Below are 22,692 nucleotides of genomic sequence, written 5' to 3' on the forward strand. Positions count from 1 at the left end.
CCCGGGGGATCATGACCTGAGCCGAAGGCAGACGCTTAACAACTGAGTCACCCAGGCGCCCCTCAAATGGCATTTAACTCTAGGAAGCTTTTCCTGCTGTTTCCCTCTCCCTGGGTCCTCGCCTTGCCCTGAGGGCCCGCACTGCCACTTTCCTCTCACCATACTCAGCTTCTCCCTTGGAATATGGCATTGTTCTCCTCTCCTGCCAGGTCTGAGCACCTGGGGGCTCTCCTACTGGTATGTTCCCAAGCTGCCCAAACAGCGCCTGCCCACAGCCCTGACCTGACATAGAGCAAGAGCTCCCCACACTCACTGCACTGAGGGGGTGCAAGAGCTCATGGGTGCGGGTCGTGCCCCCTCACTCACTCCAATGTTTGGCCTCATCCAGAGGCTCAGCTGGCCGACCATCCACTGTCTCAGAGTCAGCAGCCCCGACCCTGGGGTGGATGCCTCCTGCTAACCTTATTCCATTTAAGGGTGGCACTCAGAGCCCAAATAAAGACAGATTTTCCCAGGCATGAGTACTGCGGAAATGAAGAGAGGCAGCTCCCGGCAGTCACCCCAAGGGAACACCAAATTTAGCCTGACGGTTGAAGATAAATATATTTTAAATTTTTTAATTACAAAAATAACATGATAACATTAAAATAGTTTAGAAATGAGAATTAAAGCATTCCCACAGATCCACCATACTGGCGCAACCACTTTCGTTTTGGTTTGTTTCTTTCAAATCTTTGTTCTTTGAAGTACCCACTTTACACATTGGAATCAGGGTGTGGGTACAGTTTTGTATCTTGCCTTTTTCCATAAAGCTATATGAGAAGCACTTAAGAGAAGCATGCTGTAGACAAAGAGATGAGTGTTTGAATCTCACTTCTACCACCTACTAGCTGTGCAGGTTACTGAATCTGTTTCCTTATCTGTAAGGGGGGCATCCAATGACCTCATAGGATTATTATAAGGATGAAGTGATAATTCATGAAATCTCTTAGCACAGGGCCTAGAAAATAACACTTAACAATTCCAAGTTCGTAATTATTACCAAAATATGTGGGTTTTTTTTTTTTTAATTTGACTTTTCTCCAGCTAATGACACCCTACACAGGTTTTGTTTTTTTGTTTTTTTTTTAAAGATTTTATTTATTTATTTGACAGAGAGAGACACAGCGAGAGAGGGAACACAAGCAGGGGGAGTGGGAGAGGGAGAAGCAGGCTTCCCGCCAAGCAGGGAGCCTGATGCGGGGCTCGATCCCAGGACCCTGGGATCATGACCTGAACTGAAGTCAGCCGCTTAACCGACTGAGCCACCCAGGCGCCCCCCTACACAGGTTTTGACTTTGGTTTCCAAATGTACAATTTTGGCTTAAACATTTGTAAGCTTAAACCTCTCCAAGTAATCCCAGGAAGGCATGCAACAACTTTCCACCCTGCTCTGCATGTCCGCTGCCCTTGTTTGAAAGGTAGCTGCTGTCTGAGGGAATTTAGCTAGGCCAGCCGGCAGAGCCCAGGGCAAGAGCTCTCCTGAATGGGTTCATGCCTGGCTCTCAGTTTCTCTCAGAGGAAACCCTTGTCAGCAAGTAAATGCACCCCATCCCATAGTGCCTTGAGTCAGAGTAATGGAAAATCAGCTAGGTTAAAGGGACAGAGGGGACTTAAGCCTTGTTTCCTGGCCATGACTTCCCAGGGCTGCGTTAGCCTTCCGTGTGGTTGAAGGAGGTGCCAACTTGGGGTGATTTCAGAGCGGTATCAGATCCCCTGCCAAAAATCATCTTCCCACCCACCACCATGCTTGATGAGGTGCCTGGAAGTCTCACTATTGGTCATTCCTTTAGATATATGACTTTGAAGGCATGTTGTATATGTTACCATCAATAAATGTCTTTAGCAGCACCTCACATTAATTCTGAAAATGGGTACCCACCTTGTACTCTGTCCAAGACTCTGTCCTGATGCATTGCCTAGTAACCCAGCCACTAGCATGAAGCTGTGCTTTGCCCATGTCAACCTCCTCCTCTGAGTCTGGAGGCCCAGCTCCAAAAAAATCCCAGATCAGGGGCTGTTTCCCTGCTGCCGGCTGAGAGATGTCCCCAGTGATGCCTGCATGCCTGGCGTCTTGCACAACTTCTGTGGCCTGGCTTCCCTGCCACTGTACTCTCCCTCCTTCCTCACTGCCCCCCCTCTCTGTGCACTTGATGTCTCACTGTTTTTACTCCTCTGATGCCAACGCTCCTCTGGACCACACCCCACTGGCTCTTTCCCAGCCCCCTTGGATGCAATCTCTGCCCACCAGCCTGGACTCTAGGGAATGGGCCCGATTTAGAAGGCCCCAAGCATGTTACAAGAATCAATCCTGGTGGAAATAATAGTTGCAACATCAAAAAAGGCTTTATAGAATGTTGACATATGATATTTAGTTGTTTTAATTAAAACCTCCCTTCTCTTCTTTGAGTAAAGAGAGTTTTCTGTCCCTTGAGGCTTTTACTGAAAAAGTACGTGGTGCCAAGTGGTGTTGTTTTAGGTGCTACTTAGGTGCTGCTTGAATTCTGTGTCTTTCAAGAATGTTGGACCAGACTGAAGTCAGGGTCACTTGTATTCTGGGGTTTCCTGGAAGGAACTTGGGTTCCTCTAGTCATCAGTGGCTGGCTTCTTCTCAGCTGTCAGATCTCAGCCTCAGTGTTACCTCCTTTCTGCCCATCCTCTCTGAAGAACATCCCTCCTCCACCTTTGTTAGCATCTGATCTTTGTTTGCACTTATCACAATTTGTAATTATTTTGCTTATTTACTTGTGTTAGGGTGTCTTCCCTTCTAGACTGTAAGCTCCAAAAGATGGAATCATATGTTTTATAAAATTGCATTCCTGAGACCTGACATAGTGCCCAGCACAAAGTGGGTGCTCAACAGATGTTTGTTGAGTGAAATTTTTCTCTTTTCCAATGGAAAGAACAATAAAAACTAGAGATCATACTCATTTCTGATGACCAACAAGTAACCAACAAGAGGAAAAACTATTGATCCTATTCTATTTATATATCTATCATTTGTAAATTCTGTTTATTGTTCAATCCATGGACCCACTGCAGGGGCTCCTAGGAACTATGGAGGATTGGGAAGCACGAAGCTTATTTTCGGCACCCCCTCCAACCTCGCTGTTTTCTTCATCTGCACATCATGAAAGCAATCCTTTAAGACACCTGCGAGGTGCCCAGAGCCCTTGTTCTGTTTTGCTCTCTGCTGGGAAAATTTGCTATTAGGAAGAAATCTGAAATTCATTCATACTATGATTCTTCATAAGAGTATTATTAACATTTAAGCACTGAGATATTTTAACCACAGTCATGAAGCACTAGTGGTAGAAATTCTGATCTTATCTGGCACTGGAGGGAGGAAATTAGGAAAGGGGCCTGCAGGGGCCTACAACCCAGAATGTGCTTACCATATTACCACCCAGCTAACCCTCCTCAGTGATGAACCTTTAAAGGGGAGAGGAACAGAAAATGAGAGCAGATACATGAGGTTGAAATCTTACTCACTGTAAAATAAGTCCCTTAGCTCTTGCTGTATTGGTGTAATATAAACTGTTAAATGTTAATAGCTATGTTTATAAAACCATGAGATGCACTGCTTCTTTTCTAGGGGAAAAAAAGTGGATCTCAGATGCTTTTTCCACTTGGACTACCCAGGCACCTCTGGACTGAGCACCTTGCCCTTGAACAGATGCCAGGTATACCCCTGAGTCTCAACTCTGCTGTCGTAAGATGTGTTCTATGATCTGCTTGCAAGCCTCTTTAAAAGAGCTTTCTTGCCCTGGTGAACAACACTGATTGGTAGTTAAGATAATACTTCTGTAGTGTTCCCCAGCCTTTGTTTCTTTCTCTAGGAAATAGCACCCATGTGTTGCTCAAGGGCTAGGTGGTGCCTTGACCCTTTGTTTGGAGCAAGAATTATTTCTCCTCTTCCAAAAAGATGTGATCCCAATCAGAGAGGCCAATGAGAAGCTTTCACAGTCACAGACATTTCCTGGGTCTCAGGTTCCATGTTTGTATAATAGGAACACCAAGACCCATTTTACAGAGTCATCCTTGAGGTCTTCACTTGTCTAAAACCTCAGCCTCTTTGGGCCCAGGTCAGGTGCCCCCTTCCAGTGGTTTTGTCATATGTTTCACTTCCTGGAGCCTGTGGTTCTTAGAATTGATAATTAATGAATTCCCATTTAATTCTATTCCAATTGTTTGCTCTGCAGTAATTGGAGTTAATTTGACCTGAGTTAAACTGACCACCTTAGGTAGATGTGAGCTCCATAAGGGGAAGTTCTGGAATCATCTCTTGACATCCCAGGTTTTCAAATACTATGTATTCAACACAATAATGAAAATAATAAAGATAATAATGACAACAATATCAACAATTACCATTCAGTGACATACTGTTATTTCCCAGGCACTCCGATAAACTCTTCACAGTCTCTCATTTAACAACCCAACGATGTAAATATTCTGAAGCTCAACTTACAGATGAGAAAACCAGGGTTCAGAGATTAAGTAGCTTGCTGGAGTCCAGCTGTAAATCAGCAACTGGGATTTTTAACCCTTGCATGCCTGACTCCAAAGCTGTTTGCATTACTGACTGATGGGTGGAGTCTGAGTGCTTCCCTCCCCCACCAAGTCTGCCATCCTTCCGTGGTCATGGCATGAAAGGACACAAAAGAGAGATAGATGCAGGGCCAAATTTTATTAAGACAAACTACGCATATTATTTCCTATTTCATTCCTGAAAGTCCCATCATCAAGGACTGATCTCATAGGATTTGTAATCCAAGAACACTCATTTCACAAAACAAACCCGTTTCAGAGATGGAGGGAGAGTCTTTTTGTTATTGTTATTTTGGAGAGAGAGAGTCTTAATGCTGGTGCCAGAAAAAGTGTCTTCTCTAGGGACCTCGGATGACCAGTCATTCTTCCCTAAATGGCGTCCCAGTCAGTCCCCTCCACCTCTCTATCTTCATCCTTCTCTCCACGCACCGATAGCAGCCAAACATCAGCAGAGGGGCCTGGAGATGGAAGAGGGGGGCGGGCAGAGGCTGAACCTCCTTCTGAGCCTTCACCCTCCTCTGCCCCGACCTCTCATCTGCGTAGGCCAATGCCACTGGAAACAGTGAGGCTCAGCCCCTCTGCCAGCATCTGGAGGTGAGGACAGGAAGACACAAGTTCCTCTAAGGTTTCCTTTCCTTATTTCAGACTCCCTTCCCCTTCACCCACCCTGTCAGTGTGCACACACACACACACACACACACACGCATGCATGCATGCATTTTGAAAAGTAATCATCTCCCTATTTGTCTCAGTATCCAGTTCTGAGCATCCTTTACCTTCATCCAAAATGGCAACCACCCATTACAGATGGACTGAACAGAGAAACCAGGCCAGTCCCTGGGAAGGCAGGGCTTTTCCACAGTCCTCAGTCACCACTGCTTTCCAGCTGTCTCGTTAGGAGCACCAGGGAGACATAGGAATCTCTGTGCTCTTAAATGAGGCCCCTGCCAAGAGAGCTGGAGGTTCCCTTACTGCTTCCATGCCCATGCTAAGCCCTCCAGGGAGAGAGAGCTCTGGGGGTTCCATAGCTGTCATCACACCTCCTCTTGGCACTCTAAGTTGGCAGTCAGAAAGGGAAATAAATAGGAGGGGAAAACAGTTTTCCAGTATTTTCTCTTTTTTTTTATTTTTATCTTCACAGCAGAATTATTTTTTCCCAAAGGGAATCTGAGAAGCACAATGCCCTCTTTGTTTTAATAAGACCTAGGGAAATTCCAATGGCCTTCGTGGCTGGTGATCTGGTCAGGATCTGAGAGAAGATGACGGCTTCTTGGGCACTCTGGTCGATAAGGTCTTTAGGGGAGCACTGGGTGAACAGCCAAGGGAGGAAGGGATGGGATGGTTTCTATCATCGGGTTGAGCTGTAAAAGAGCCGCAGGATGACAGGTGGTGGCAGGGATTCCAGTGGAGCCTGTGTATACAGTCACTCCCTGGGGGAGCTTGCACCCCCATGGGCTAGTTGTCACCCTGGCAGAAGTAAAGGTTGCAGCATCACTAAGGTGGGACATTTGCCAGAGGTACATACCAAAGCACTTGTAAAGTTGAGGCTGCTGGTCAAGTTCCAAGGACCTCTTTTTAAGTAAGACTGGGTAGAGGGAGGGCAGCCAAGGGCAGCCCAAGGCCGCCTCACTCCAAGGTTTGACCCAGGGGAGACAACAGATTCAAGAGCACATCTAATGTAAGGTCCTTGATTGATGTTCTTTATTGGCTGGGAACTTTGGGCTCTTCCTTGCAAGAAGGGTGATCAGGTCAAGGAAGCCACAGAAACTTGGAGAACCCATCTGGTATGTGGCTGGTATGTAGAGAGCCATTCTATCCTTCTGGCTATCCATCCCAGGCTAGATTTACCACTGTTTCCTTTTCTTCCTCTACCCTGTTGACTGAGGAATCTGAAAGCCTTCTGTGAAAACTGTAGAGGATGGGAAGGGACGGCAGCCTGGATGGGTAGCCGTGTGCTGCCTACACTCCCAGAGCCCTGGTCCTACCTTCTGGAATAAATGAGCAATGCCATTGAGACCTGAAGCCCAAAAGGAGCAGAGCAGGTATGAAAATGAGAGATGGGGTCGGCAGGGACACGTCTTCCCTCTCTGAGCTTCCTCGGTTCCCACCTGGTCCTGGTTCCCCCCCCACTAGAGGGTCACACTGATAGGTCATCTGACCTGGCCTTGCTGCTGGCCTTGCTGAGGCGGCGCTTGTCGCCCTGATAGCCTTGGGGCAGGCGGTGACCTGGGGAGGCTCCATTGGGTACCTCAGGCTTCTGGGCATAACGGATGTGAATGAAACCCTCCCCAGGAATTGGCTCCTGGCCTTGTACTTGCTCAGTGGCCAGGTTGTCGGTGTTCTGCTGGGAAGCCATCTTGTTACTGAAGGGATTGAAGAATTTCCCCCCAGGGCCAGTCTCCAGGCACTGATTGAAGTCAGGAGGTGGTGTGCAGTTCTGGACTATGCCGGCCGAGGGGCCAGGAAGCTGACACTCAGCCATGTCCTGCCTAGACTTGACAAAGCGCTGTCTGATCTTCTTCCAGCCCAGGTGGTAGAGCTCAGCCAGGCTGAGGAAGAGGGACAGTGCAGCCACAGCTAGCATAAAGACGATGAAGACATTCTTCTCCGTGGGCCGGGATACGTAACAGTTGACGGGGTGGGGGCAGGGACTCCTGCGGCAGACATGCAGGGTGTCCAGGAAGATCCCGTAGAGGAAGTACTGGCCCACAATGAAGGCCACCTCCATGGTCGTGCGGATCAGGATGCTGCAGACATAGGTGTTGAGCAGAGTGCCCTGGAGGACAATCCTTCCATTCACTTCTTCCCAGCAGGACAGCTCTGCCTTCTCGGCCGCTGGGTACTCATAAGAGCCAGTGCCCCGGACCCCTTTGGCCCTCTCAGCCTCCTGCATCTTCCGCTTCTCCTGCATGCGCACCGTGTGCATGGCATGGCCCATGTACACCAGTGATGGTGTGGACACGAAGATGATCTGCAGCACCCAGTAGCGGATGTGAGAGATGGGGAAGGCTTGGTCATAGCAGACATTCCCGCAGCCAGGCTGCATGGTATCACATTGGAAATCTGCCTGCTCATCCCCCCAGGATGACTCGGCAGCCGTGCCCAGCACCAGCATGCGGAATATGAAGAGGACGGTGAGCCAGACCTTGCCGATCACTGTAGAGTGCTTGTGTACTTCCTCCAGGAACTCTCCCAGGAAGCTCCAGTCACCCATCCTGGCTCAGCAAGGGATGGCCACCAGGACTTCTGCAAATGGGGCAGAGAGAAAGAGAGTAAAGGAGAGGGATGCTTCTGCAAAGTCTGGAGGCTCTGGGATTCCACTGATCCATTCTTTAAGGAAGTGCAACTCATGAGCCAAATTCACCTAAAAAGTTCTCTTTTTTCCAGGCCAGCAAAAGTAAAAGGAAATAGAAGATTAAAATTGGTCGTGTTAGCAAGATTAGAGTGTGATTCCCACACTTGAATGGATCTAGAAATCAACTGAGGAGCGTGTTACAAGTGGGTTCTGTGCTGTTACCTGCAGAGAGTCTACTTCGAGAGGTCTGGGGCCGCCCCTGGACCCGGGACCTGCTCTGAGCAGCCTGGGTTATTCGGAGGCAGGCAGTGCAAAGACCATGCCTGGAGAAACACTGGTGAAGCAGGAGGCACACAGCACTGCTCCCTGCTCTCGTGGGTCTGGCCGTGTGCCTCACTGAGTCGACAACCTTGTCTGTAAAATGGGGATGGAAAACAGCTGCATCAGAGTTTTGAGGGTTAAATGAGGTGAGGTACGTGATATGTTGGGAATCATAACTCAAATGGTCCATATGTTTGAATGGCCATCAGGTGAAAAAGAATTACTTTGGCTCCAGAAGGCGGAACTGGGCAAAGAGGAAGGAGTGAGGGTGGGGGTGGCGAGTCTGGCCTCTCAGAACGCATCCTCTAACCTTCAGAACTGTCCCCAGCTGTATCAGGAGATGGCGAACAAAAAGGTATGGGGCTACACCAGCTCTGGGTGCTGTGGCTGAGGCTCAGGTTCCCGCAGCTGGGAGGCACCTGGCAATGCCAATCTCCCACACCTCAGTGCAGTGCAGCCATTCCAGGGGTACGGCTCTTGGTCCTCCTGCAGAAGGTCCCCATGCACATCCCTGCTCATCCAGAATAAATGCCCCAAACCATTATGTCCCACACAGAACCTTCTCTCAGCAGGCCCTTTCCTGCTTCTTCAACCTCATTTCCTGTCTTCCCCATTCATTCCTTTTGTTCTGCCATGTCACATCCTGGAAGATTCCCAGACGCCCTCTTCCCAGCCACCTCCTACATGCCCCCTCGCCCTTAGCTAAATCCTTATTAATCCTCAAAACTTAACCCAGTTATGGCTCCCTCCAGCCCTCCCTGCTCCTTCAAGCTGAGCCTCTTCAGCTCCTGTGGTGGCCCTAGGGACACTCGGTTCCCTCCTAGCACTTGCCTTCTTGTTTGCCTCCCTCTGCCTGTCTGTGTTCTCCTAGTAGGGACTCCTTGAGAACAGAGATTGCCTTTTCCTCTGTATCATCATAACCTGGCCCAGAGCCTGGCCTGGAATGCGTGCTTAGTAAATCTTAGTCGAGTGAATGAAGGGTGGCAAACTCTGGTATGGGAAATCAGTTCCCTATTCCTTGCCTGCTTTTCACCCATTAGCAGGGTGAAAAGACCAGATTTCACTTTCTCAGTCTCCACTGCAGTTAGATCTGGTCAGCCAGGTATGGTGAGAGTCTAATGTAGAGGGAGTGCTCTAGAAACAGTTTTTCCAGCCCCCAATAAATGGAAGGAGCCTCACTGGAGGTCCCCCCACCCCCACCACCCCCACTACTTCCTGCCAGTGGACAGGGCTATTTGAGCCAAGATGTCTGAAGCTGTCCAGAGAGTCTCAGAAATGCCAACCAATGGCCTGAAGCCTCTGAATCAGCTCTTGCATCTTCTACCTCCAGAATTCTTATTTGATGAGCAATAAATGTCCTTATGGCTTAAGCCTCTAACCAATCCTAATCAACAGAATGACAAAAAATAAAAATAAAAAAAGAAAGAGAGAGAACTGAACATAAATATTCCCTTCTTGTAATCATAAAACCTCAAATCTAATGAGATCTTGGCGATTGTCAAGTTCACACCTTGACCTTCACATCTTTGCTGCCAATATGCCCCTGGTTCCTATCTGAACATTCTTTATGCAAATGAGGAAGGACAGGGTGGAGTGCCATATTTCATGGTGCAGGCTTCCTTGACTCCTGAGTTGATACCTTGACAGAGACCAGCCTCCTGCCCTGTCTTCTCCGGGGCCCCCATTCCCCAACCCTGAGAGTCCACACATGAGTGGAAAGGGCCTTATCTCTGTCCCCTTCCATATCAAAGACTCATCCAGGTCTTGAGGCCTTTCCTCTGGTTTGTGATCAGACACATGCCCTTTCCCTTAGGTAGTGAAAGGTCCCCCTCCCTTAACCTCCAAATGTGGAAAATCATGGAGCGTTGGCTCAAAAGGAAAATGGCTGATTAGATAAGAGTTCGAATGGTCTGTCATCTCTTCTAGGCACGTGCATAGTGTTCAGCACCTTCAGGGTCATCCACACACGTGCAGGGACCAGGATGTGCTGAGTGTCTGAGAGAGGGGAGGGGGAGAAGGGAAGGGAGAGAAAGGGAGAGGAGAAGCAAAAAGAGGGAAAAGACAAGCGGGAGTTGAGAATGGAAAAAAGAGAGACCATGTAGTTGTTAAGAGAATACAGTTTGGGGGTAGCTAAGTGGAGTTCAAATCTCTATTAATATCGCTGAGCTTGGAGAAGCTACTGGATCTGTATCTCAATCTCCCTATCTGCAAAATGAGGATACTGTTATTTAGCTCATCCAGTGTTATGAGGTGATGCATAAAAAGCACTTAGCACAGCGCTCAGCATATAGGAACTAAAGAATAAAAGGCAGCCTTTACTAGCAAGGAAAGTGGTGGGGGAGGACAGGAACGGAGAAAGAGGGAGAGAGAGAGAAAGTAGAGAGAAGTGCATTACAAAGAAGAGAGAAACACATGGAAGAGCAGAAGAGGATAAAGTGAAAGGGAAACAGAAATAGAAATAAAAAAGAAACAAAAAGAAAAAAGGGAAACAAATGTCATATTCTTCCAAAATTTGGGGCAAGTTTTCCAAACTGTCCTCAATCCCTGAGGACTTTTCCCTTGATCTTCTGACTCTGTCACTCATTCCTTGCAAGTCCCCCAGGAGGCCTAAAAATAGGGTCAGGCAAAGAATGTGACGCTTTGGTCTGGTCTGCCAAGACGGCTGACCCCTTCACTTGCGGTGCAAGGAATCCCACCTGGAAGAAGGAAAGCACGGGTACAAAAAAGGAACATCGTGGAAGAGGAGAAAGACAGTGACGTCAGACAGGCTGCTTCATGGGGAGGGAACAAGAGAGACTAGCAGATGGGGTGGGGGTGGGGCAGACCCTGAGCACCCTGGTGGCAGCAAATAGGGCACAGGACAAGTCTCATTTGTGACTTCCTGGATGACCCAGGCGAGGTCAGAGAAACTTAAAATTGCTACCATGTACCAGCTGCTCAGTTTATAATGTGAAAGTCAGTTTCCCAGCTACACTGGGTCCCTTCGGGTCCCCCACAACCTCAGCCAAAGAAATATGTAGATTAGATACCCATTGAGTTTACTGGGTGTAGAGCATATAAAATGCTTTGTAGATTATTATCCATTTCTTGGCAGGAAGTGTGTTAGGAGGGGCAAAGGAAGCTGCCCGTGCCATGAATAAATTCTATGAAATACAATGGTAATATTATACCTCACTGCTTTAGCTGTGATCTTCACTGGCTTCCCACTGCTTATAAAATTGAGACTCTTTAACTTCTACTTGAGATCCTCCACAGCACAGCTTCATCCTATCTTCTTCCCCGTTCCTCTCACATACGCCATACTTAGGCTACATGACTCCCCATACACGTGTACATAGCCCACACCTTCTCACCTCTTTGTCTTAGCTCCTCATACCTCTTCTACCTACAAAGTCCTTCTTCCCTTTCATTCATCCATTTAATATGAGTGGTTACCAGGTATCATGCAAGGCACTGACGACACAGCAGTTAAAAAGACAAACAGGGATGCTTGGGTGGCTCAGTCAGTTAAGTGTCTGCCTTCGGCTCAGGTCATGATCCCAGGGCCATCGGGCTCCTTGCTCAGCGGGGAGTCGGCTTCTCCCTCTGCCTGCCGCTCCCCCTGTTTGTGCTTTCTCTCTCCTCTCTCTCTCTCTCTCTGACAAATAAATAAATTAAATCTTAAAAAAAAAAAAAGACAGAGTCCCCGACTTCACTGAACTTAACTGCCTTTATATCCCTTAACAAAGGGGAGATATCAAATACATGGCAATAAAGCATGATGTGTGTTAACATTAAGGAAGTGCTATGGGAATACACAGCAGGAGGTTGATTCTGGCTTAGGGGATTGGGCCTCATTAGGTCAGGGCCCTCTAAGGAGCCCTGAGTAATTGAATTCTACAGCCTTTTGCAACTGATACAAGTTCTGAAATCCCCACGGCAAAAGAGATGGTCCCTAGAACCCGGATGAGGACATCCCCACTCTGTAGTTTCTTCACTCCAAAACCTTCAGCATCTTCTTTCAACGTGTCATATCCTGGGACAAAACATTTGGAAGAGTCATCAAGGAACTTGTTTGGTAATAGTGACATGGTGCTTGGATAAGAGGGAAAGGGCCGAAAGAAGGCTTTGTGTATAGTGAGCATGGATCATTTTATTCCCTTGTTTTGTGTATTATATGACTACAAATAAAATTCAGGTACCTACATTTCCAATCCAATGTTAGCATTGTTGCCTCCCTACACAGCCAAAGTTTTCCAAGAAAACCAACTTAGAGCAACCTAGGTTAACATAAACTCATAGCTAGTACCTCCTCCTCTGACCCCACAGATCTAGGTAGAAGTGGAGAAGTCTTTTCTCAAATTGATCTCAGCCCATTTTGAAGTCTCCTGAGCAATAAAGACTCCAAATTACTGTTCAGCATGTAGGATACATTCACACTTATATGTTGCCTTACACTGCTTTTCCAAAATTTTCTATCAGCCAACCCACAAGTACTTATTTTGAGTCCCTGCTATGTGCCTACCACTATTCTGGGTACTGAAAATAATATCTAAGGGGCACCAGACCTGGCACATATTATGCATTCAATCATATCTGTTGAATTAATAAAACCAGGCATGATTCCTGCCCTCAAGGATTTAACAGCTTTTCCCTTCAAATGAGTAATAGACTTCTCAAAGTCAAAAGCCCTGTCTTCTACTTTGTCTTCTTATTGCATTAGGTTCTCACATTAGGTACATAATAAATGTTTCCTTAATGATGGAAAAAAAAATGTTTGATCTAGAAGTAAGATTACAAAGTGATCCTAGGGAGGCTTAAATCTTCCTTCTTAGGTCCAACAATAAAAGAGAAAACCTTACAGGGGCACCTGGGTGCCTCAGTCAGTGTGGCATCCGACTACTGAGTGCAGCTCAGGTCATGATCTCAGGGTTGTGAGATGGAGCCTGTGTCAGGGTCTATGCTAGGTGTGGAGCCTGCTTAAGCTTCTCTCCCTCTCCCTCTGCCCTACCTCTCTTTCTCTCTCGCCCCCTCTCTAGAAAAAAATAATAGATAAAACCTTATACAGTTCAAGATGTGCTTCTCCTCCCTTCTCTTGCTGACTCCAAGAGGGTGGGACCATATTTGTTTCGTTCATGACTGACTACCTTCAGGACATATAGACACTCAATTTTTATTGTTGAATGGAGGAATCCTCATAACCACTTTGTGGGGTGATGGTTATTGCCTCCGTTTTACAGAGAAGGAGACATCTACAGAAGGTAAGAGATTTACTCAAAGAAATGAAGACAAATGGAGTTAGAACCTAGACCACTCCATAGTTTCTGATCAAGTTTGGGGCACACCAGAAAGTTTCCCTCCATCTTCCTTCTAAGATTGGAGCCCATCAGTTCTTGTGTCTCTCCACTTTGGAACTTCAAAAGCTCCTTTGCACCATGGGGCAGGGAGTTATTTGAGACATGATGGCCATTTAGTGATAAAGCCTGGGGTCAGCTTGTAAGCAATCAAGGAAATAATTATGATGCTCCCACTGGGTGGGGTGCTGAGGGGATTATGGGAAAGTACAATTCAGTTCACCTTCACAAACACTTACTGAGTGTCTGCTTATGCAGTAGAAGTTAGGGATCCAAAGATCAGTAAGACTCCATGTTAAAGGAACTCACTGTCCAGTGAGGGGTACAAACACAACTAAACGTGCAAATATACCGGGCTTCCCCGAAGAGACAACCCTTGAGTAGGAGTTAGGGGGAGGTGAAGCTTGCAGAGGTGAGGCGTGGGGGAAGAGGGGAGGTACAGGAGAGATGGGGGCATTCCAGACAAAGGCAACCACATGAACAAATCCACCACGTGAAAACCAGCATGGTTTTAGAGGACGATGAGCCGAACAGGGAGGTAGTCTGCAGAATAGGCAGAGGCAGGTTATGGAGGGCTTTGGAGGCCATGCCTCGGAGTTTAGAGTAGTTCTCAACCCCTACAACAGACCCCGTTCGGTACATGACTTGTTCCTATGGGCAGACCCTAACGGGACACAGTCCTCAAATGGGTGGGGACATAAAGCACTGCACAGTCCATAGTCACTCTGCTTGTGGCAGTCCTTTAGTAGTGGCTGCAGCACAAACTAGGTAGGCCGCCGGTGACAGGTGCCACCCCGCAGACTGCTAAAAGAGCACCCTGTCTCTCCTGCTCAAGAAAGCATATTGCAAGGCAGCAAGAAGCTACCGTAGGGATACATTGAAAATTCTTTTCCTTCTATTGATTCTAATTCTGTCCTCTGGAGCCACACATAACAGCCTTTCTAATTTCTGCGTCCCCCACCCCCGCCCTAAGTCAGCAGCTGGGCCTCGGACTGAACTGTAAAACCATTGGCGTTTCAAATACATAATGAGAATATTTGGCTCTACTGGCTGTGTATTATCTCTCCAACCTTACCCCGAGCTCCGTGAAGACAAGGCCCATATCTGTTCATCATTGGGTCCTCCTCCTAAGGCCCCCTGCCCCCTCTTCCCTCTTAGTGCTTAAGATCGTGCCTTACACCCAGTAGGTTGATTCGTGCACTTGTAAAAGTCAACAGCAGTAAATGAATTACAGCGTTCAGCTCACTCAAAACACCTAATGCCAGTAGAGGGGCTCCCTGGGAAGTGGCCTTGGGGCACCTGCACAATGACTGTGGTGACCAGAACACCAGGGAGACAGAAGCCACTGAGCCTTCCTTCTGCCGGTGACAGAGCCCTCGGCTCAGCCGAGCAGGACTGGATGGATCTAGAGCAGAGATGCGATCGCTCACCATGGACTATTTCTTCTCCTCCCCACAGATCACTGGGGCGCTCGCTCAAGTTTGTCAAAATTAGATTATAAGACCACTCCACAGAGTCTGAGTCTAATTCCGGACAAGGACACATGTTCTGTACATTATCTAACAGATCTCTGCTTCTCGGTAAACGTTGTTATTCACAGTAATAATAACAGCCCTCTGGGCCCACGCTGCAATTCGGCTCATCACACAGCGGAATGTGGCACACAGCAGGGGTGACTTGCTTCCCAATTAAGAGAATTCTGTTGTAAAAGGACCCGAAGGGCCTCACTTAAAGGATCCTTGACACAGTCCCACGCAGCGCAGCTCAGCTCAGAAAGTGCTTATTGAGCTCCTGGGCTATGCCAGACATCAGAGGTGGCTTTATAAAGTAAAGCACCAGGAATAACATCATCTCAGAACTCTTTTGTACCTTATTCATTAATACACGTCTTTCTGATTTCCCCTCCCCCCAATAGTTTCTCACTAAAATGGAGAGAGACAGGGAGGATTGCATAAGAAAGTGGTCTTGATCTTCAGCTACTTCAGCAATCTTTGTTATCCTCGGAGATTCTCAGCTCCATTTTCTAGTTTACCTAAAGCCACACAACAAGAAACTCTGAATCTAGGTGATAATGATAATAATAAAATTAAGTTATTGAGACCTTCCTATGTGCCAGACGTTCTGCAAGTTTCTTGATATATTTTTTCTCATTTAATTGTCCCAACAACTTGAGCAAGGAGGGATCATCCCCGTCCCCTTTATACGGGGCTCAGGGAGGTTGACTGAGCAACGTACACTCGAAGGGGACTTGCTGGTAAGTGGTGGAGTTGACACCAAACCCAGCTCTGGTCTTCTCTGACAGCAATACGCCTGCCTTAACAACTGTGCTGGATCCCATCTAAATCACCTAAAGTTCCTTTCTTTTAAAAATCCTTACCAGTCAGAGGCTGGCCACTTTGACGTCAGGTGAGTGCTGCAGGGAGGTTTTCAAAGTGACTGTTAGAACTGGGAGTTGATTTGTAAGTGCTTGGGGGTAATTCTCACATTTAGAATTTCCACTCTTCTCCTGACTGAGGTTTGGGGTAGCCTCTTCAACCTCAGGGGAAACAACCAGGCAGCTAATACAGCTACAGCTATTGAGCTAGGCTGTGTGGGCAACTTTCTCAGAAGTCCGGGGCAGGGCTTCCACCCCTGAACCTTAATCACTGAAGAAAGGAGAGGAAAACAGAGATGAGAGAGAAGCAGGAGACAGATGGAGGAGATGAAGTGTCACTTGAGTTTTTCCTTTGACTCCAGCCAATGGCAGATAATTAACCTCTCTTTTAATTTTATTATTTTATTCTAGCAAGGACAGAGTGGTCCGCTCAGAAACACTCTGCTGGGAGACGGTTGTTTCAAAGCCAAGGAGGTGGAAGGGAGGAAAGTGGAGAAGGAGAATTATGCTGGGATAAGTAATTTTCTTATTAAATTGTTGGAAGAAGAAATATTTATAAGAAGTGGGTGGGAGGTGGTGGCAAATGGAGATATTTGATTACAATGAAATATTGGGAGGTCTTTATTAATTACTCCCAAAAGGTTGACTAAAACCTATGCAGTTATTAATGAAAATTATATTTATGAGGCACTTAGGTTTCTTTATTATTTCCACCATTTGTCATAGATTCATAGTATGGCAGAGCTGAAAGGAATCTAGACACCAATCAAAATCAATCCCTTATTTTTATACAAGCTGAAGACCAGGGTCAAGAGAAGTTAAGTAATAGTGATAGCAGATACCACTAAGTTGAGTGTTTTCCATGTGTGAAGCATTTTACAACTATACTTTTAACCTTTATATTAATTCTGCTAGGAAAGTAGTTATTATCTCATTTTACAGCTGAGAAAACTGAGGCTCAGAGGTAGCAAATGCTGCATAAGGGACTTGCAGCTGGTCTGCCTGACTCCAAAGCCTACCTTCCCGCTGTGTTTCTTTCTTTTTTTTTATTTTATTTTATTTATTTATTTGCAAGAGAGAGAATGAGAGACAGAGAGCACAAGAGGGAGGAGGGTCAGAGGGAGAAGCAGACTCCCTGCCGAGCAGGGAGCCCGATGCGGGACTCGATCCCAGGACTCCAGGATCATGACCTGAGCCGAAGGCAGTCGCTTAACTGACTGAGCCACCCAGGCGCCCCCCCCGCTGTGTTTCTAAAAGGGAAAGAAAATCAAAGAGACCCTAGCCCCGATAACTGGTAACAAACCTCTGACTGGAACTCTGTCCAGTCTCTGAACTCCCCGAGCAGGGCTTTTCCCACTCTCCTGTAAGAGGCCCAGGGTTTTTCCTTTGCGCCCCTGGCTTCTTGGCTGGCCATCTCTTGCCTATGCTGTTCCTAGAATTAATGATCCCATCGAAGCCCTCAGCCCACAGTGGTCAGGATTCCCAGACTCTTCAGCATCTGCCACCATTTGGCCAGAATTCACATATAGAAAGTTATTTCCTTTTTTAGCCACTAAGTGCTCTTGGCTGCAGCCGTGTCTAGTGCTGGGTTTTCGGCTGGCCAAACAACAGGCTCTGGTGTTCCATTGATGTCAAATCATAACGAGAACAACTGAAACAAAAATAGGAGGTGGGCCTCGTGTTTCCTAAAGAGTAGTGGGATTCGAACCCTGCCTCCACTCTCCAGTTGTGTGTCCTTAGGCAAGTCACTCAGCCTGTCCGTTTCCTCCTCATCTGAAAAAAGGGAATGTTTACTCATGGGGATTCAACAGTCTGCGGACGTGTGGAAGCGCCTCGAACGGTATCTGGCACAGAGTACATACACAATCAGGTTAGTTCCTTGTTTTCTTTTCTGACATTTCCAGTAAAGACTCCTCTCAAGCACGATCCAACTAGCCAACCTGATACAGAATTTGGCAGTGCAGCAGGCTGGTTAGAGTAACCCAACAAGGATGCTCACGGGGCACCGGGTGGGGAAGGTGAGGAAAACACGGGCGATGGGAAGGATATCAATTTCTCTGTCCATTCGTTATTTCACTAGACCCTTGGGGGCAAGCATGGAGAAGAAAGGAGGCACAGGGTCCCACTGAGATCGGGCCCCTCTCACTCTTGTAAGTGGTTCACCCTCGTTCCAGACTTTTCTTTAAGTCAAACCTTTGGGCCTGGAGATGGGCTCTGTATGAATCCACATTATAAAATGTGTGCTTCATGTAATTCCTGCCTTCTGAAAAGCTGCAGCACTTTTGAATCTGATCACCAACCAATCCAAAGGCACATCCACAGGGTAGGTTTGAAGCTGGCTCAGTTCTACTTGGAAAAGAAATCGGTGACCTGTGGAGAAGGGCCATCCCGACCCCTAACCACATCCGCCCTCTCCTGAAGTTCTGAATCATGAAGATCCCCGGATGGATTAAGATCCTGGAAGTTATCTGTGAACAAGAGCCTTGAAAGAGAGGCTCTTTCGAGGCCCAGCTGTTTCTCCGTGACTCTAGATGAGACATTCCCCTCCCTGAGCCTCAGTTTGCTTGCGGGTAAAAGAAAGCAGTTGAGCTGGATGTTTGCTAAGTTAGAACATCTGGGGAGTTTGTGACTTGACTTGACCAATTGCGATAGTATGGCAAGTTAGTGGCAAAGCCAAAAAGCAAAGCTAGATTTTCTGACCCCCAGCTTAGAGGTCAGCAAAAGTAGTCCCAGAAAAAAAAAAATCTGTGGTCATAAAAACCAAGCAGTACTTTCTCAGAATTACATGTCATGGTGAGACTTCACTGTGGGAAGGCTTTTACATCAAACGAGATGTAGTTCATAGAAATGGGCTGAGGACCAGGTAACCTGGATTCCACCCTATTGTTCTATTGTTCATTGAGCACTTAATATATAATAGCCATTTTAAATACAGTTTCCCCCACCATCCAAAAAAGTAGAGTATTCCTATGAAACCATTTGTAAGCCAAAATGGCGTAAAGCAAAGAAGCAATGACCATTTCATAAAAGTGAAAATCCTCTTTCAGATTTCCATCAGTGAAAACAGGTACTATAATGTAGGTCTTTTGTAAAAGTCCTGAGGGGCACCTGCGTGGCTCAGTCGGTTAAGCGTCAGCTCAGGTCATGATCCCAGGGTCCCAGGATTGAGCCCCATGTCAGGGGAGCCCTATGTCCTGATTGAGCCCCATGTCGGGCTCCCTGCTCGGCGGGGAGCCTGCTTTTCCCTCTGCCTCTGCCCCTGCCCCTCCCCCCACTGTGCACACACTCTCTCTCTCAAATAAATAAGTAAAATCTTTAAAAAAAAAAAAGTGGCATAAAGCACATGTTGGATAGTGGGGAAATATGTACATTATTTTATTTAATCTTCACAAAACCTTACAAGGAAGGCATTTATTACCCTCTTGGCAGATGAAGAAACTGAGGCTCAGAGACATTAAAGAATTTGCCCCAGGTCACACAGCTGAAATCCTAACCCAAATGTTGACTCCAGATGCCCAGGCTCTTCCTTCGGCCCAATCCCTGAATTAAACTCTAAGATCCCTCTATGCTATTTCAATACCTCTGATTCTGAGAGCTCCTGACTCCCTTATGAAAGTGAGTGGATCGTTGAAGGCTGCTTTTTTTTTTTGCCCATGATTTGCTCCTATCCAGAAACAACTGAATCACAAAGTGGCATCAAGCTGTCATTCTCCAAGAATCCATAGCTTCTGACTATAGAAAGGGAATCAGTTTCTTTTCTAGGAGATTTGAAGCTTTCCTGGAAAAATGGGCGTCTCTCCCCTTTGGTCAGCTTAATCCTCGAGCCCAAGGTGGGGCCAGCTGGCCCAGAGCCTGCTAGAGTCCCAGGTGGGTGAGGTCTTCCCTGAGGCAGGGGGCAGAGCCTGGGCCTTGGGTCTCGCTGGCCTGAGGACTGCAGGTCTCCCGACTGATCCAGGCAGACAGTCTCCCTTTGCTGCCTTCACTGGCTACACTGGGATCAGCCAGTCCCCAGGAAGCCAGGCTGCACTGTGGTAGCCCTGCTGGCTGCCGGAGCCCAGAACCCTCCACTGCATGCACCGCCAACAGCCAGCAGAGACGATGAGGGGCAGGTGGGCAAGTGAGTGTTCCTGCCAGAAAACCGGATCGTGGAGATACGTAAATGGAAGAAGCAGGGAGGCCTGGGGAGAAATGGAGGCTCAGAAAACACAGCTGGGGACGGAAGTCAGAAGGGGCCTAGGTATGAGTGAGCAGAGCAGGATGTTCTCCCAACCAAACTGAACTGACTCACTGTGTCATCCCTCATGGGTCACTTTCCTTTGCTAGGCGTTGTTTTCCCCACTAGTGGAAGAACCGGACAGGCAATCTAACAGACCTCTTCCAGTCCTAAAGGCCTAGGACTTTTGGTCGGGATAAGGAGAGGGGACAGGAGTGAGGCAGCTAGGGGACAAGAACAACAACCGGTTTCAAGAGCCCAGCAAGAACATCCATGGGGTTCTAAGGCAGTGGCAAAGCAGGGCAACATGACGGTGTTACTGCTGTGGCTTGATGAACTTCATGTGTCTGGGTGCAGGAATGGCCAGAGGGTACCAGTTTGGAAGCCAGGGAACACAGCTCTGGGTTTCCTCTGCCATGAGCACTGTGGCCAGGGGACTGCTCCTTGGCAGCTGCTGAGTGAGGTAAAGACGTGGTGGGACGGCCAGGGGAGCAGGCTCCAAAGAGCTCCGCTGCCCTGGGGAAACTGCCGGAAGGTGGAACGTTCAGAGCTGTCCCTAGGGAGCAGTGAATCAGGTTCTTGGGCTGAGCTAGGGCTCTGGCGGCTCTGGGTGGAAAAGATGAGGGCCCGCTGATATGAAAGTCAGGCTGGGGTGCCTATAAGGACCTGCTCGCGTCCCCGGTTGTGAGCCATGCCACCTGGCAAATGAGGATGCTACACCTCCACATACTGGCTTTTGTCTTCTCTCCAGTTTTGCTATATATCTCCTGGGTCTCCTGACTCCCCGTCCAGTGCTCCTCACTCTGCCCTTTCTTTTCTGCAGCCAGTCAGACCCAATGTGCCAGAGCCTTGTGAGACGCTGAGGAGGAAAAACCAGGAATCCCTCCATTATGACAGCATACTGGGAGGGGGAATCTAGTTAAAAGTGAGCAACGGCATAGGACAGATGTAAAATCCTTGTGATGAGCTTCCCTTTTTCATGATTCTCAGGTATATTTGAGCCTAAGGAATCATAACCTTGTACAATGTTACTGCTGAATGGAACTGGAGGGATTCTTCTACTTCAAACCCCTCATTTTCTTTCTTTCTTTTTTAAAGTAGACTCCACCCTGGAGCAGACATGGCCCTGAGATCAAGACCTGAGCCAAGATCAAGAGTGGCACGCTTAACCAACTGAGCCACCCAGGTACCCCACAAACCCCTCATTTTCTAGATGAGGAAACTGAGGCCCAGAACAGGGAAGTGTCTGGCCCAAGGACACACAGCCACTCAGGGCACAAGAACCCAGATGTCTCAACCCCCAAGTCTGGGTTCTTTCGCCACATGCTCAGAAGAGAGGTCAAGGAGCTGACAGAAACCTTTGTGCCCTGCAGCCATCTACCTCAAGCTGTACCCAGGAGGAAAGGGGACCTTCAGTGGACACCTCTCCCCACTTCCACTCTGGGTCTTCACTAGCCTCTTTCCTCTGACAGCGACAGCGAGTGGCAGGCCAGACTGCTTGCAGCGCACAGCGGGGACATGATACTCTGCAGGAAACTTAAGCAGGGAATATTTTTAAACCACCCAACATGCCGTAGGGGGGAAAAATCAAAACACTCCCCTGGATGCTGCGGAAAGCAGTTCAAAAAAGATTCCAAGCCTAGAGGAAGCACCGTAAAACAGTGATGGTTTTTGTTTGTAAAGGACCAATTTCATCTTAACCAAAGTTCTTGGAAATGAATCGCTGAGCTGCTTGGAAGATGCCCCTGGAGGGCAGCCACTCTGCCAGAGGTAGACCAACTCCAAGGGCCCTCCACTCACATTTCTACAACTCCTTACAAATCAAGTGAGTAATTTATCTGCTGCTTCACAACGATCCTCCTCCATATATCCCAACCTCACCATCCCAGGGACTAGTGATGGGGTAGGGAAAAAGCCCCCAGGTACAGAGAAGGAGCTTTGTTGTTGTCCAGCCTGGAACTCAAGGCTCTCTCTTCTGGCTCCTTCCCATCAACTGGTAGTTTCATCTCTTAAAAGCCAGGCTATCCTTACCTTCTCCCGGGTCCTCCTCTCTGGAATTTCACGGGCTTCCCAGTCCTGGGTTCCTGGCTGCCTCCTCCGCTGCCCAGTCTTCCCCGCTCTCACTCAGCCTGTCAGTTGCTCTCCCACCCCCTTTTGACTCCGTGTCTGTCGCCCTCCCTCCTCCCACTTCTTCCTATTCTTTAGCTCTCCACCCCCTTCCCCCCAGGTCCCTCCCTCCCGGCTCTCCCTCTGCTCTTAGAATCTTTGCTCACTTCAAAAGTTTTCTTCCCTCTAGCCCCCTGCAGTCTCTCCTCACCGGGAGAGAGGAGACGGAGCCTTCCTCCTTCCCTGCTGCCCTCCACTGTCATTGTCGCTGCAGTCCTGGCGCCCTCCCTCTCCTTCGGGCGGGTGACACACAGCCTCCCTAGTCTCTGCAGAGCCTCCCTGGGATCCTCTGGCCAGGGCTGTCCTGGGGCATCAGGGGAAAACTGGCATTACCCAAGAGGTCTCTCTTGTCCATCCTTTTCCTACTGTCAGAGAAAAAGAGTGCTCCTTCATGGACAGG

At 48.0% G+C, this 22,692-nt stretch overlaps 1 protein-coding gene across 1 annotated transcript; it reads right to left on the reverse strand.

Moving 5' to 3' along the window:
• Nucleotides 1-4,710: 4,710 nt before the first annotated feature.
• GJA5 (gap junction protein alpha 5) lies at nucleotides 4,711-22,301 on the reverse strand. The gene is made up of 2 exons (XM_081815819.1): nucleotides 22,158-22,301; nucleotides 4,711-7,836 (listed from the first exon to the last, which is right to left on the reverse strand). Exon 2 carries the CDS (start codon nucleotides 7,802-7,804, stop codon nucleotides 6,728-6,730), a length of 1,077 nt encoding a protein of 358 aa, XP_081671945.1. The 5' UTR covers nucleotides 7,805-7,836; nucleotides 22,158-22,301; the 3' UTR covers nucleotides 4,711-6,727.
• Between the last annotated feature and the right edge of the window lie 391 nt (nucleotides 22,302-22,692).

Source organism: Leptonychotes weddellii, chromosome 4, assembly GCF_054177405.1.
Source record: "Leptonychotes weddellii isolate Sample4059 chromosome 4, ASM5417740v2, whole genome shotgun sequence".
Classification (NCBI taxonomy): domain Eukaryota; kingdom Metazoa; phylum Chordata; class Mammalia; order Carnivora; family Phocidae; genus Leptonychotes; species Leptonychotes weddellii.

Coding starts and splice junctions, on each gene's coding strand:
- GJA5 (XM_081815819.1), bottom strand. CDS start 7,804: ATGGGTGACTGGAGCTTCCTGGGAGAGTTCCTGGAGGAAGTACACAAG.